The 17,160-nt window shown below is 38.8% G+C and overlaps 1 protein-coding gene across 2 annotated transcripts in view; it reads right to left on the bottom strand.

Annotated features, from left to right (window-relative positions):
- ALK (ALK receptor tyrosine kinase) overlaps positions 1 to 17,160 on the bottom strand; it is a 759,925-nt gene that overhangs the window by 118,477 nt on the left and 624,288 nt on the right. For both annotated transcript variants that reach the window (XM_060754129.2, XM_060754130.2), the window contains exon 9: positions 12,820 to 12,989. In XM_060754129.2, the coding sequence (XP_060610112.2) occupies positions 12,820 to 12,989 (170 nt within the window). The remainder of the gene's footprint in view (positions 1 to 12,819; positions 12,990 to 17,160) is intronic.

The raw sequence follows: 17,160 nt of genomic DNA, 5'->3' as shown, positions 1-17,160 counted from the left end.
AGCTTGGTAGTTTATTAAATGTCCTTTGACCAGTATCTGGCCACTTGGAGTGCCTCTGGTGTTGCCGCAAGAAGGTCCTCCATTGTGCATGTAGCAGGGCTCAGGTTGCATTGCAGCAGGTGTTCAGTGGTTTGGTCCTCTCCACACTCGCATGTCGCGGATTCCACTTTGTAGCCCCATTTCTGAAGGTTGGCTCTGCATCTTGTGGTGCCAGAACGCAGTCTGTTCAACACCTTCCAAGTTGCCCAGTTTTCTGTGTGCCCAGGAGGGAGTCTCTCATTTGGTATCAGCCATTGATTGAGGTTCTGGGTTTGAGCCTGCCACTTTTGGGCTCTCGCTTGCTGGGGTGTTCCAGCGAGTGTCTCTGTAGATCTTAGAAAAATATTTCTTGATATAAGTCGTTGATGTGCTGACTGATACCCAAACAAGGGATGAGCTGGAGATGTCACTGCCTTGGTCCTTTCACTATTGGCTGCTACTTCCCGACGGATGACAGGTGGTGCAATACCAGCTAGACAGTGTAGTTTCTCCAGTTGTGTAGGGCGCAGACACTCCGTGATAATGCGACATGTCTCATTAAGAAGCACATCCACTGTTTTAGTGTGGTGAGATGTGTTCCACACTGGGCAGAGTAGCATAGCGCATACTGGGGCATAATTCATCTTCCTACATGTGCTTTATATTCCATTCTCATATACTGGGTTTGGGAATGGACTAAAAAAACATTCATATACAAAGAAAGAAAGAAATCTACTATGTTGATGTACAAATGCATTTCAACACTCACAGGATGTTGTTGAATTTGACTGATTTCTCTTTGTTTAAAACTGTTATTTGCAGATGGCATACCTGGTACTTTACCTGCTTCTATCTGTGGGCAGGCAGAGATGTTTTTTCCTCTGGAATGGAGGGCTTGCTTTGTAGGATTTTTTTTCTCACCTTGGCATTTATTCCTCTTCAGCACCTTCCTTTTAATAACAGTTTAGGCTGCAAGGCGTAGGATATCTTCTAAGCAATTTAATGTCGGCTTGCAGGCACATCAATCGGGATCATGCAAGTTTCCTCAAGCTACGATCCAAGAATGGCTTCATAATCATTACAATCAAAAATCCATTAAAGTCAAGGATGGCTATCAGAAAAGGAGCAATGAGAGTCACTCACATACTCACAGAGTAAGATAATCAAGAATGAGTCAGAGACCTACAGAGATAAACAAGGAGTGCAGGCACGTGCTGTCTCCCAACTTTTAAATAGTATTTCCCTGAATGACAAGGACTGCTGCTATCTTGCATGATTACTCTTGTCCTAACTCCAGCCCAAAGCATCTCTTCTTGAACAACAAACTTCATGAGCACAGAGTACAGTGTATATGATTTTGATTTTGATTAACAATAATAAGAAAAAAAAGACAGTGCTACCCTGAATATAATTCCAGTTCAGCATTTTGGAAAGGCTTCAAAACAGGATAAAATTGTTTTCTTAGTCAGATTTATAGTAAAAAGCAGGGCCTATCCTATCATTGGGTAAAATGAGATCTCTGTCTTCAATATAAAATGCTGGTTGACATGAAAAGGCAGACAAGTGTTAGTTTTTGTTATTGTTATATTTCTGCTAAGAGTATTTCTGAGATTTTCTGGCTCACAAAATAACATGGTGGGTGTTGGATACTATAGGCCAAAATGACAGCTGGAAGGGATGCAACACCACTTCCCAGTGTGGTTGAAACATGATTGTTATGTCTGTGAGGAAGAAGTGCAAGAGCAAAAAATCATTTTCACTTCCTCTATATTATACAATTCTTGACAGAGGAAACATATACAGTGGGTGGGTGAGAATTTTGTGGCATCCACAGGATCCTTCGTGATCCGAATGTAGGAAAAGGCTGCCGATTTTGGTTTTGCCCCACATTTGGCCAAGTCCAAAATGCTCCAGAGCTTCCAAAAAAAAAGCACCAGAACCATCCTGAACTTTTGGTTGGGCAAACAGTTGGGCTGGTTCTGAATCATAACTTGCCCCACTGTTCATGTGGTGCCCTCACAGATGTCAGCAATGTTGTCCAGGCTTAGTCAAGCAGAAGTACTGTTCAAGTTCTCCCAATTTAAGAAGCATTACTGCTCCAAAACAACAGTTCAAACAACCTGAAATCTCACAAATTAAACCGTACAGCCACAACAATGCAATTATCTTAGAAACTCTTGCAATAAAAATAACACAGGAGTTCGGCACAGACTGGCCATATGGGGATTTTGTGGTTCAGAACCACGTTTCACTTTTATAGAGTGTCTTTGGTTTCCCTCCATAGGAAATGATTCCATTTGAATTCCATTTGCCTTAAGGGTAATGAGTGGTGATATGCCCCAGCTCCTGCTAGTTTCATGCTACGCTGGGCTATTAATGGGAAGCATTAAACAATGACTTTTATTTCTCCTCACTTCTGAGCAAAATGTGGGGCTAGATGAAAAGCTGCTGCTCTAGTAATGCCCACCAGGAACAGAAGTAACTGAACATTACTGATGGGCCTGCTTGCAAAGGAATTAATTCAAAGTAGACCGCTAGCACTGATGTGGCAAATAAGCCTATTAAAACTAGGAAAGCCCATCCATTTTGCACATATACTGTTTTTACCTTCAATAATGATAATAACATTAAAAAGATGTTGCTGCTGCTGCTATATATTCAGCTGCCATTACTCCTGCATTCAATCTGCATTGAAGACAAGTCCTGAAAACTGCTTTACTGTTTTGCTTTTTACATATGTGCTTCCAGAGAAAGTCAATTGCTCTTGTGTAGAAAAAGCAAACCTGCTTAGTTCCAAAAGGCTTTGCATAAATATGGAGAAGCAAACAAAATAATTCAGAATGAACCTTAAGTCTCCAGTGTTCCATTCTCATCTAAAGTAACTTGAATTCCCATTCAAAGCCACTGAAAAGGAATCTAAATATCTGCCCTGAATTTCTTTTAAAATAAGTGTGTCCAGATCAATTTCAGAAACTAAGGAATGTACTTTCACCCATTACTTTCACCCTGAAATTCATATGAAGAGTGGGACTAAGGTGGGGAATGAGGAGACTTCTTGTGGTAGAGAAGTTTCCTACTTGGAAGGTTTTAGAGCAGAGATTGGATGGCCTTCTATTGGGAGTGCTTTGACTGTGCTTTCCTGCATGGCAGGGTATTGGACTGGAAAGTCTTTGTGGTCTCTTCCAACTCTATCATTCTATATCAGTGGTTCTCTATATCAGTGGACCCCTTAATACAGTTCCTTATGTTGCGGTGATCCCCAACCATAAAATTATTTTTGTTGCTACTTCATAAATGTAATTTTGCTACTGTTATGAATCATAGTGTAAATATCTGATATGTAGAATGTATTTTCATTTACTGGACCAAATTTGGCACAAAGACATAATACTCCAAAATTTGAATACCTTTGTGGGTGAGGAGTAAGGGAACTGATTTTGTCATTTGGGAGTTGTAATTGCTGGGAATTATAATTCACCTACAATCAAAGAGCATTCTGAACTTCACCAATGATGGAAATGAACCAAACTTGGCACAGAGAACTCCCATGACCAACAGAAAATACTGGAAGGGTTTGGTGGGCATTGACCTTGGAATTTGAAGTTTTAGTTCATCTACATCCAGAGAGCACTGTAGATTCAAACAATGATGGATCTGGACCAAACTTGGCATGGATACTCAAAATGTGAACACTAGCGAAGTTTAGAGAAAATAGACTTTCTTCTTCTTTCTTCTTTCTGCTACTTATACCCCGCCCTTCTCACCCCCGAGGGGGGACTCAGGGCGGCTTACAAAGAAGGCACAATTCGATGCCCTTATACAAATACATACAGATATAAAAACAGTAATTAAATAATTAACAGGTTAAAAACATCAATATATAGCACCATAGCACAACAGTAAGCAATCTCACTTTGACATTTGGGAGTTGTAGTTGCTGGGATTTATAATTCATCATCAATGAAAGAGCTCCTTGAGCCCCACCAATGACAGAATTGGGCCCACAGAACCCCCATGGCCAACAGAAAATACTGTGTTTTCCGATGGTCTTTGGTGACCCCTCTGACACCCTCTTGTGATTCCCCAGAGGTCCCGACCCCCAGGTTGAGAAACGCTGTTCTATATGAACTGCAAGAAAAGGAAAGAAAGGGAGGGGAAAAAGAAAGATAATAATTAAACATTTAATTCAACATTCTTACCAGAGCTTTACTCTTCTTTCATGACCAGAGCTCCTACTTTTACCTTTTATTTGTTCCTACTGATTTGCAGAATCTACAGTTAAAGTTTTATCCTTCTACAAATATTAAAATGTAGTTATCTTATGCTGAAATTGCTGTATTCTTCCTCTCTAACTAAACACAGTATCTCTCTTTGTTACAGAGAGACTTATTAAATATTAACATATTTTTAAGATCTTCTCTTTGTATTTAACCTCATCGGTATACAGTTGGTATTTTATTCTTCTGTTCCTGCAAACAATAGGATGCAATTCTCCTATACTGAAATGATTGTCTTCTTCCATTAAAGTCCAAAATTACAGCCTATATACTAAGTTTTATCATCTAAACATTAAGCTCTTAAATCTCTTATTAATATGTTTCTCTAACTAAGCATACTATCTCAGTAACTTAACATAATTAACATAATTTTAAGATCTTCTCTTTATGTTTAACTTCCCCACAAATCCTCCTGCTCTTCATTTTATTTAGTACATCAAACCTGAAGACTTCTAAACCCCTGTCTGCCTATTATTCCAAAACCATACAAAACCAACTAGCACTCAATTATTACTTACTTAAATCTCACATAAGATTTCTTTCCAAATCTCAGATTTTGCAAAAAAAAAAAACCAAACCCAATTACTCCAAAACCTAAAATATTCAAGTACTTGTATTATCTTGTTGTTCTTGAAAACTGTATCTGTTTCCCTCTCTTCTCCTTGCTGCTCTTAATCAACCAGTTCGTTCCCTTTTACAGTTATCCCATTCTCAAAGGTGATCTCCATTTCTATACAACAGAAAACATTTCTTTCCATAAGTTTCTCCGGCCCTTCACTTTTCCATCCGATTTAACTTATTTATATCCACATGCATTTTATCATATCCTTTTCAAATGGTTCACCTTTTACAATTCTTCCATTCTCCAAGCTAATCTTGAATTCTCCATGACAAAAACATTTATTTCTATAGGTCTCTCACTCTTCCAACCAAAGTCGATTCTTTCTGACCTGACCAATTTTCTCAGATCTTTTCCCCAATTATCACCACCAACATTGTTAACCCGAAAAAACTGCACTTTAGAGTGATCATTAATAATTTCCACATCTTCATGTTGTTGTCTTCATCTATTTTAGCATCATTTTCAGGGGGGAAAGCCCACATCTATATCCTTTGTTTCCCTTATAGCTTCTGAGCTAGCTCTTCCTGCCATGAACCCCAAAACTCTGAGCGATCCCAGAAAGTGACTTGTTCTTTTAGAATTTCTAGGGATTCTTCCAAAAATATCAACATAATTTCTTTCAAGGTTAATATTAATTGCTAACTTGTTTTAAAACTTACAGCATTCAGCCATCAGATAATTTAGACACAGGAACCAGCCAAAAACACAATTCCAGCATCAAAAGCACATTGACCTTGCATGGCAAGACATTGAACTACATCAGTGGTTCTCAACCTGTGGGTCCCCATGTGTTTTGACCTACAACTACCAGAAATCCCTGCCAGTTTATCAGCTGTTAGGATTTCTGGGAGTTGAAAGCCAAAACATCTTGGGGACCCACAGGCTGAGAATCACTGGACTAGATGGTCCTTGTGTCTCTATCAACTCTATGATTCTATGTCACACTCACAGATAAGTTTTCCAGATTCTTTATGTTTTGAATTCTGCATTACAAGTATGACTTTCCACTCATTCCAATTATAGTTTGCTTTTAATTTTTTAATCCTACATTGTAATTAATGAAGGAAAAAAACTTGTTGAAGTAAGATTACTCAATCTCTTATTTATATGTAGAAGTTCTAAGTTAAATTTACCCAGCATATTATGTATTTGAATAGACTGTAACTTCACTTAAACTGCCATTCTTTGGAATCCTGGGCTTTGCAATTTGATGAAATATTAGTGTTTTTTCTGAGAGAATGCTAAGCATCCATCTCTAAATTGTTGTTCTCACAAATTCATAGGAAGTTGCCATGGCAGCTAAAGTTGGACCATAGTGCTATAACTATGATGTGAAAGTGCTAGTAACCCCTTATCCATTGGTCATTTATAGTTATCAAAATAGACAACACTCACATCAACCCACAACATTGACAGAAATCCTCACTTGTCCTAAAATAATGCAGTGAAATGCATGCACATGTAAATGTGTGTATGTGTGTATGTGAGTATATGTGTGCATACCTCTATACTCATACACACACACACACACACACGTACATATACATACATTGACTACATCTTTAGTGATTGACTAGACTAAAGGTGCAGTCAAGCAATCTTTTTAGTAGTTGCTCTGCAATTCCCTTTTATGGGAGGCTAGGCTGACTCCCTCCCTCAGGCATGTAGCCAGGGGGGGGGGGGAGCTTGAGGGGCTTCAGCCCCCCTCCCCGAAATTCTCATGGTGGTTCGCGAAAAGGCCTTACTGGTGCATTATTTAAACTGTTATGTTTATTCATATCATGATCTTATCACCATACTCAATATATCCCATATGCATGGGGGTATTGGGGTAATGATACAAAAGGTTTGCTAGGCTAGACCCTCTTTCACTCAGACTCAGCCCCCCCCCGAAACTCAGCCCCCCCGAAACCCCCCTTGAAAAAAATTCAGCCCCTCCCGAAATGAAATCCTGGCTACGGGCCTGCCCTCCCTGCTTCCTTTTCACTGGTGGGCAAAGTCATTTTGTTAAGCATTCTTTTAACATGGAATTGCTTGCCAAGATGCTTCTTGCAGCAAATGTGCTACATTTTTAACTTTTCACACCCTTTAATTGTATTATATTTTAATGTGATTATTTTAATTGACTTTATAATTGTATTGCTAAATTTTAGTTGATTCTTTTTATAAGGCTCCTTGGTTCCCACTCTGGAAGAGAGGTGGCATACACATCCCTGGGCATCCAGGGAGGAGATGTAATTTGATCTCAACTACAACAAATTATGAATGTGCCTCTCAGGGAGGGAAACTTTCCATCATGTTTAAAAGAAGCAGTAATTAGACCGCTGCTGAAAAAGCCCTCCCTGGATCCCCTGGATCTTAATAATTACAGACCAGTGTCTAACTTTCCTTTTTTGGGGGGCAAGGTGATTGAGAAGGCAGTTGCCTTCCAAACTCCAGGCAATCTTGGATGACACACACGTCCTTGAACCATTTCATACCAGCTTCAGAGCAGGATATAGAGTTGAGACTACTATGGTTGCCTTAGTGGATGATCTCCATCTCAACATCGACAGGGTAGTGTGTTGTAGCTTCTAGACCTCTCAGCAGCTTTCAATACCATTGACCATGGTATCCTTCTAGAATGCCTGGCGGGGTTGGGAATTGGAGGCACTGTGCTGCAGTGGTTCCGGTTGTACGTCTCAGACAGGTTCCACATGGTGGTGCTTGGGGATAGCTGCTCCTCTAAAAATGAGTTGTTATATGGCATCCCACAAGGTGCCATTCTATCCCCAATGCTTTTTAATATTTACATGAAACCACTGAGAGAGATCATCCATAAGCATGGGGTGGGGTGTTATCAGTATGCTGATGACACCCAAATATATGTCTCCATGCCTTCAAAAAGAATCTCAGCTAAGGATAATGTGTCTTCTCTGAATTAATGCCTGGATGTAATGGGCTGGATGAGGAAAAACAAATTGAAATTGAATCCAGACAAAACAGAGGTGCTTGCCATCAAGGGTTCCAATCTGGGGATGGAGGTGTGTCAACCAGTTCTGGATGGGGTTACATTCCCCTGGAAAGACTGTTCACAGCTTGGAAGTGCTCCTGGATCAGTTTTTCTAAATGTCAGTCCAGCTACATCTGACAGTCAGGAGTACTTACTACTAGTTTTGAATGATACGCCAGCCGCCCCCCTATCTAGATTTGGAGGACCTAAAGATGGTAGTGCATGCACTGGTAACCTTAAGGTTGGACTCCTGCAGTGTGCTTTACAATGGGCTACTTTTGTACCAAGTTCAGAAACTCCAGCTGGTTCAAAATATGGTAGCCAGATTAGTTATGGGAACATCCAGGAGTTAGCATACTACACCTAAACTAAAGTCACACCACAGGTTGCGAGTTAGTTTCCAGGCAAAGTATAAGGTGTTGGTTTTGACCTTTAAAGCCCTAAATGGTTTGGATCCATGTTACCTTCAGGATCACCTTCTCCCATACACCCAGAAGACTTAGGTCTTCTGGGGGTGGCTGCTTCATCCTGTCACAACCTGACTGGCAACTGCCACCCAGAGGATGTTTCCATCAGCTGCCTTAAGACTGGAACAAACTGCCAGAAGAAATTCGGCAGCTAAATGAGTTGTTGGAATTTAAAACCCATCTAAAACCTATCTCTTCTGACAGGCCTACCCAGTCAGTTTTAAGCGTGAATTTTAAACTAATGTCCTATATTTTAATCTCTGTCCTGTGTATTGAATGTAAAATACATATGTATTTTATAGAAATATGTTTTAATATGTATCTTTTATAGAACTACATTTTAATATGTGTGTCTTTAGAATTCTTGCAATGTTTGTGTTTGACTGTGCTGTGACCTGCCTCAAACCATGAGGAGAGGCAGATAAGAAATAAAATAATAATAATAATAATAATAATAATTCATACATAAAAAAACAAATGACTAAAATATTGTATAAACAATAAAAGGCAGAACCCTTCCGTTTGATTTAGAATTGCTTCAGTATTTATAAGCTTTTATGAGAGTTTTTGGTTCCTTCATTTTTCAAGTATTCTCTCCCAGCTTGAAATACTGGCTTTTAAGCTTTGCTTTCACTTATGCTATTATGCAAAACGACCTTATTTTTTTCAAGTATTGGAACCTGTTACTCAAAATTGCATATGCTTACTGTGCAATGACCAATCAAAGCCCCTAGTCAGTCATGAAAAACCCTCCAAGGCTGATATGTCAAGGTATGCCAAGGAATTATATAGTTCTCTTCCCAGTATAAATACAGTAGACTGTCAAGGGATGTGGAACAGGGATGGGTTTTGCTTGGTTTTTTTTTCTGCTAAATGCTCCTAGACACACATATACTCCAATTCTTACAGTAGGAATGTTGGATTTTACATGATCCGATCACACTTCCTACTTTTCTCTGTCTTCCTCTGCCTTTTCCCCATACATATTTGCATAGATTCACACAGTAAGATTTGGTCACTGATGGCTTTGATATCCATATACTCATATTTCTTCAATTGTAAGACACCATCAATTGTAAAATGAACCCTAATTTCAATATCACCAAAACCAACAAAAATGTGTAAGATACACCACACTTGCAATTCTAAGACACACACCAATTTTAGATATGTTGATATAGGAAAAATATGTGTCTTAGAATTGAATAAACACAATACCAGTGAATCCAAATGAGGTTTTAATCTGAATGCTATAGGAGGTATCCAAGGTACTGAAGATTACTGCGCTCAAATAGATTCAGTGGCTTGAACAGCTTCCTTAAAATTCAAACTAAAAGCCAGAATGAATTCACTATCTCACTGCTGTGGGACCCATTAGCCAGCATTAGTTTTGTTTACAAGCCTTGTGCAGAATAATTTCCTTGGGAAATACTTATATGAAAGGTCTAGTTTCACAGCACCCACAAGTCTTTGTATCTGGGAATACTTTTTAAAAGTATGTCTGATGAAATGGCTACACTGCTTCCACAATCCCAGGACGGCTTTCAAAGACCTACTTTGAGCAGCACAGTTTATTACATTTCTCCTTAGATTCTTCCAAGATCACACACAGTACGATCTTTGTGCGATAATAACTCACACAGTTGTGCATTTGGCCATGCAAATAGTTAGAAGGGACAGCGTGTCGTCTGTTAACATTAGGATAAGGCCTGGCAAGAAGAATGCCAAAAGTATATAAGTATGGATGTAGTTCAAGGGGAAAACATGTTACCTTGGCAACACATAAATAAATTATTACTCCTAAATGATGCCAGCGAAATACCAAAGCTGTCTTCAAAGGAGACTGTAGATAAATGAAACATAGTAAAATTGAATAAAGCAACTACGTCTTCTTTCAGAGGGCAAAGGCAGCAGAGAGAAACAACAAACAGAGACAAATGTTGATATTTTTATCTGCCATATTAATTATGCATCCTGCGTTGGTGTCCCTTTTGTATTAAAAGGCTTTGTGCTCTTTCTGGAGTTAGCAAGATGAAAGATCCTTTCTACATAATATCTCAAGAGACAAGGTAACCCTTGCAAAGAAATCTATTATTCTTGGGTGAAAGAGCTGAAGGAAAAGTTATGGCTCAGATCCTCACAATCCTAATAAAACATCAAACGTTTCATTTGCATGAAGGTCCCAACTAGATAGTGACCTGTCTCATATTTCTAGATCAGTGTTGGAGTGCCCAAACTTGAGAGTGGGAAATGTCTCTGGGCTAAACAGATACTTTTGTGACTGCTTTCACCATAGCATTCCTTCATCAGGAAGGAGGCTGGTTAATATCCCAGAATGGTTGCCTGATATTGTCAGTGAGGGTGATAAGGAGATGATTCCAGAACAGATGGGGAGAGTTTGGATAAGGTGTCATCCCTTTAGATGAGAGGAAATCAAATGGAGTCCATATACAAGAAAGAGAGATATATAACTTAATGTAGAGAGGTAGAATTGGGGAAGGGTAAAAAAAAGGATAAGAGAAAGCCAAAGGGGCTATATCAAGGAAGAAAAATAGGAGTAGTGAAGAAAATGCAGAATATCTCCTTTGCTGCCTCAGAGGATGCCTGTTTACTTCAAATGCAAGTACAGTATGACACTCCTATCCATGATCCAAAAATATCTCCCCCTTCCAGCAGTTATTTGCTTTCAGTGCAAGAATATTCAAAATATGGGATTTGCTATTACCCACAATTTAGGTATTTGGGGTGAGGGTGGAATGTATGCCTCATGGAAAGGGGTGGGATACCGTTCAGCAAATTGTATAAAACTATAATAAGTCTGCCGTGTTCTCTTATCAAATGGCCCCAGAACTTCTCACCACTCAGGGATGTAAAAAACAAGCAATGCTCACATCTGAGGTGAAGTTCAGGCCAATTTTATTTTCCAGTGAATTGAGTTCCATGTGAAAACACCCCTGAATACTAGAAGAGATGAATCAGTAGAGAAAGTTGTTATAGTCTGCAGGTATGAGGATGCAGATGACACTTACCTTACTGAACTTTTCTTAAAGACAGAATCTTGTGCTGGCTAATGGAATTCATGGAAGCTTATTAGGCCCACCATTCAGACTCAAGCAACTGGCTCTGAACTATCTTTGAACAGCATCATGAGCTCAGTATATGTCAAAAAACAGACTCAACGTAGGGTTGGGCGGTTTTGTTCGTTAATTTCGTAATTCGTTATTAATTCGTTATTTTTTGATAACGAAGCAATATTGAACCATTCAGGAGCAACTAAAAACGAAACAAATTTTTAAAATTTATTTCGTAATTGTTTCGTAATTGTTTCGTAATTGTTTCTTAATTGTTTCGTTATTATTTCGTTATTATTTCCGTATGTCTGGTGCAAGTTTTATGGTTGTTGTTTGTTTTATCAGTGATAAAAAAATAAATTATCACACCAACAGTCAACAACAGAGGGAGAGGGAAGCTTCAGAAGTCCCCCCTGTCCCATTTGGAGGTTTTTTTTTAGGGTATTGCGCAATCGCGTCCGCCATTAACGAATCGATTAGTTATTGTTTCGAAATTGTTTCGTAATTTCCAAAATTTCGTAAATATCGAACTTTTTTAAAGAAAAAATTCGGAATTCTTTTAAATAACGAAACGCAAAACCCCCCTAAAAACGAATTGAGTTTAGAAACATTTTTTTCCATGGTTGGACAGCCCTAACTCAACGTGATCTATTATCATTGGCCCAAATTGAGATCCCTTGATATTATCCATTACACATCATAAGAAAGCACAAAATCATTCTTAGGACTTATTTCTAGGTGGTGTTAAAAGCATTTTTAAATTGCCTGAAGCTGCCCTATAAAAGCAAATTACATCATCATCAGCTTGACAGCAGGTGTAAAAACCAATATCAAAATAGGGTATTTTCTTCCAATGCAAATGCTTGTCCTCAGGACCAATGCATGTGAAGTGCAGGTTAAATTCCATCTCTCAGCCTAGGTGTGTGTGTCATGTTGACTTATGGCAACCCTGTGACTATAATAAGGTTTTCTTAAGCAAGGAATACCCAGAGGTGGTTTATCATTGCCTTCCCTTGTAATGTAGCTTACAGCAGTGATCTCTCATCCAAGTACTTACCAGAACAGATCTACTTAGCTTACAAGATGAGATAGGATTTTTGGTGCCTTCAAAGTGTATGGGCCTCTCTCTCAGCTTACTTCTATCAAATTCATCATCAACCTGCTTCCTCAGCTGTTGTAATCTGCATTTTGTCAAAATCAACCATTAATTTTTACACCATTAAATGAAAAGATGTATTCCACATCAACATTAATTTGTCTGCTAGAGTCTAGTCCACCATGGGTATAGTTTTTGATATATTTTCTCAAGAATTCCAGATACCTGGGAGTGGAAAGATGTAAAGAATGAAAAAAAAAAGGTATTATCTCTTACCTGTCTGACACATCAATGAGAGGCCTGACCATCTTCTGCCAGACCCCCAATCCTTTTCTGTTCTCAAAATGCCACAGCTTTCTACTGTATTCCTTCCCAGTCTTGTTCTCAACAAGGAAGAGGGAAACATCTCCAAGCAAGATACCGTGGAGGAACCATGCCAAACGAAGCTACAAGGAAAGAATTTCCACAAAGCAAATTAACATAGAGCAACAGATAATCAACTCAACCAACAAGCTTTCTCAGTTATGCCCAGTTCTTCTGGTATTATTACAAAAGGTGAAGCCTCCAGCCTTCTGGCTGGTTTAGATGACAAATTCCACCATCTGTTATTAATGATGAAGATGTTTGGGTTTTCTGCATGTTGAAACTGGACATCTGGAAGGCCAAATATTCTCAGTTTATACTCTTAAATGATGCAACGATGGATTAAGAAATGCATGAAACAGAGATTTCACATGGCCTATTAAGTGTCCTTCACAACAGAACACCCTTTTGGTTATTCTTTATGAAAACAAGAACTGCATATATTCATGTATCAGTTGACATCATGTATAAATTGAGGACTGATTTTGGGGACAAATTATGGATCTTGATATGACATGTGGAAAAGTCAAGGGTCATTCCATGCAGAAGGGAAAACACCAGTGCCCCCTCGGCACTGCTGCCACCATTTTTCTTGCCAGGCATTCAAAAAGGCCTTTTACCAGTATACTCAGAGAAGAAGCTGTCCTTTTTCATATAAAAGTTAATGTTCAGCATTAACTTTTATTGAAAAAATAATCATTTTCTCTCTCTGACCAGAACGATGAAAACCAAGAACTTACGACCTCATCACAAAAGGCTAAATTTGGAGGCATGTACTGGTTTGTCCCAGGTCACCCATGGAGCCCAGCAGCTCCCATCAAATGATGCCAGTGCAGCTCCATGGGTGAAGGAGGGTGGAGCCAGCACATGTCACACTACTGTGGCAACATGGGAAGCTTCCTGTGCTGCCATTACAAGCAATTGGGGGGGGGGGGGAGAAGCATATCAGAGTGAAACAGTAATCAAGGTCAATGGAAACAAAATATCTTCACTTATATATAATGGCGAAGGTGTAGAAGAAAGGGCCTATTTCATTTTTTCCTGAGAAGAGAATTCTCTACTATCTTGCTGTCCATCTGTTGCTGTAACCTGATATCTTTTCCTTATATAATAAAATCTAGAATAAGGAGTCTTTAGAAAATGTTAAGTCCTGGGGAAGTGAATGAATGAGAGAAAACATTCCTAAGATATTTAGGATATTTAAAAATTAACACAATGATCTCAGACTGATGAGAGAATATGTATTGAATTAACAGAATTTATAGAAGTGTTGATTTCATTCAGCAATTGGATCTGGCCCTTAATTTGATTTTAGTAACAATGCAGCAGATGCTCTGAAACAGGAAATATATAACAGGAAACAGGATATGTGTAGACTACTGAATTAGCTGAAGTTTTCAAACTGCCTTCAAAGGCAGTTATAGTATATTCTTCTTATTATTATTTGAAACATTATTATTATTATTATTATTATTATTATTATTATTATTATTATTATTATTAGAAACACAACAAGATGAGTCCACAGCAAACAAGATCACTCTGCTGGCTGTTGTATTGGCTCACACATCGGACACTTCCCAAGTGTCTAGGACTGTGTGATGTATCGGTGATGATGATGATGATGGTGATGATGATGATGATGATGATTATTATTATTCAGGGGTCACCACAGCATGAATGGCAACATGGATTGTTAAAGTCTCACAGTCTAAATGGCCAAATTTACATGGATTCTAAAGGATAAAACAATTCCATTTTTTGTTGAAGACTGGAAACTTCATGGATTTTTTGAGGAACAAATAAAATCTAATGATGTAATAAGCTGTGATTGTAGTTATCAATAATAGGGTTATTTGGTTGGATCTGTAACAGTAAAACCTTTCTCCCCTCCCGCTTTTTTATTTACTTTTCATTACAATCAAAATTGAGGAATCAGAGTTTTACTATGTTTTAATTACATGTCTTTTTCTTTTCTTCTTCCTTACTTTTTAAGTTTTTGAATTTTTATTGTTCTGAAAGTAAATTGGTCTGTTTGGGGTAACAAGAAATAAAGGAAGGCAGTTAATATCCTTAAGCATACATCTAAAAAAAAACAAACCCCCAAAGCACTCCAGTCTTGGTGTTAGGCTGAGCACCATTCTCAAGCTATAGATCTGGTTCTTGTAGCTGTGGATGACTTTGCCCAGAAATTGCATCTATTCAGGATGGCCCTTTTGGATTACAACTTCTTTTCATACAGGCTTCAATCATTACAGATCAGCTGTCAAAGATCATGAAGATTGCTACGATGACAATTATCATTGTCATTTATTTGTTCATAGCACTTATTAGTAACAGAACAAAAAAATATTTCCTGCCCCCCGGCCTTACAATATAATTAAGACAAGACACAAAAGGGAAATGTGAAGGCAGTGTGAGAAGGGATAAAATCAGATACAGTTTTTTCTTGTCTCCTTTTGGGGCCAGGGCAGGGGCAGCTGGGATTGAAGAAGGTCATTTCATCTACTTGTGGACCTAGGCATAATGGGAGTTGTACTTGCGTCCCTTTCTATCCCTTTAAGACCAGAGGAATCACCTTTCATCTACTTCTGGCCCTAGATATGATATACTGCCTCATCACTGGTATATAGACAAAAGCAGCCTTCACTTCTCATGACAACCTCTTCAGGTGATTTCATGTAGATATTAAACAAGATGGGAGACAACACTGAAGTTTACAAGTGCCATGATCATAATCCTAGGTCCGAGTCTGTATAATATCAGGGTTTAGAGAGCAGCCACTTAGTCATTGCTTTTGCGCCCTGGATGTCTCATTCTGCCACCTTACAATGATACTGATTTTTCTTGCTGCCGCCATGCTTTATCAGTGTCATATGCTGCTATTGCTCTTGTCCCAATTCCATCTCTCATTTTAGCTATCTATTTTTTCCTTGTGAGGACCCCATATTTCACTGAAAGGCAAGGTGTGAAATATCTAGCCTCTGATCTGACATAGAGCAAGGCCTTCTTTAGCAAAGCTGTCAGCTGAGTTCTGCTTTAAGTGCACATCATTCTATTTAAAAATGCACAGCATTAATACACTGTGTGATCCAAAATAGCAAGAATTCATCTCTTACTTTAAACATAGCCTAATAGATATAAGTTAAAATTGACAGATTTTCAGTAATGAACTCTTTTATATTCAGCTAGCAGCAGAGGCAAGCAAAAAGGCTGCACCAAGAGGGTGTTTCCATCAATTACACGATATTCCTACTTGATATTATTTCAAAAAAATGCATCACCTTCTCTGTGGGCTAGCACAGATTTTCCAGTTATACTCCAGTGGTACTGGTATTTTAAAAATTAAATCACTGGACCCAAAAGTGGTCCCGGGGATCTCACATAGGTTTAGTGTAAAGATAGTTCTCTGTGGCACTTCATGCCTTTAGATAAAATCATTTTTGTCATTTTCACCATTTTAAAACTTTATTGCTCCAATTGTCAGGAATTACATTAATATTTTGCAGTTGCTCAAAGTCAGTACCATGTGGACATTACCTGTTTTAACATTTTAAACCGTTTTTAAAAGTCAAATGCTACAAAGAAGTTCTCTCTCACTTTCTCTCTTGTTCTCTCTCTTGACATACACACAAGATTTATGCAATGTCATAGTTTTTAAATACAAGATACTATCTAGGAAATGAACTAGAAAATGTGTGCTTCTCTCTTCAAGTCATTGGGTGACTTGAAGGCAAATGGAGTATGGTGCCTTTAGACAGCTGTTCTTAAAGTGTGCTCCAGAGCCTTTGGGGCTCTGAGAAGCATACTGAGGGGCTCCGTGCTTCCCTTCTCCCCCTCCCAGCTTTCCTTCCTCTTTCCTACTCTCCCCCCCCCCCCCCCGGCCTCCTTCATTGCCAAAAGCTTTTCTTCTCACACTTGCTGCCAAAAGGCTTTTCCCATCATCTCCCTTATTGGCAAGCCTTTTTTCCCCCTTGCCTCCCTTCCTGCCAAAAGCCTTTCCCTCCACCTCTCTTGCCTACAAAAGCCATTTTTCCTCACCTCACTTGCCACCAAGTCTTTTTTCCTTACCTCCCTTGCCACCAGAAGTCTTGTTTCCTCGCCTTCCTTGTTGCACAGATTCTTTGCCCCTTACCTTGATTGTAGGTGAACTATACATCCCAGTAACTACAACTCGCATATGTCAAGGTCTATTTTCCCCCAAGAGTGCCTCAAGAGCGCCCCTGGGAAAAATCAACTATACTGCAAATGCTT

Source organism: Anolis sagrei, chromosome 1, assembly GCF_037176765.1.
Source record: "Anolis sagrei isolate rAnoSag1 chromosome 1, rAnoSag1.mat, whole genome shotgun sequence".
Lineage (NCBI taxonomy): Eukaryota > Metazoa > Chordata > Lepidosauria > Squamata > Dactyloidae > Anolis > Anolis sagrei.
This window is presented reverse-complemented; position numbering and strand designations above follow the sequence as displayed.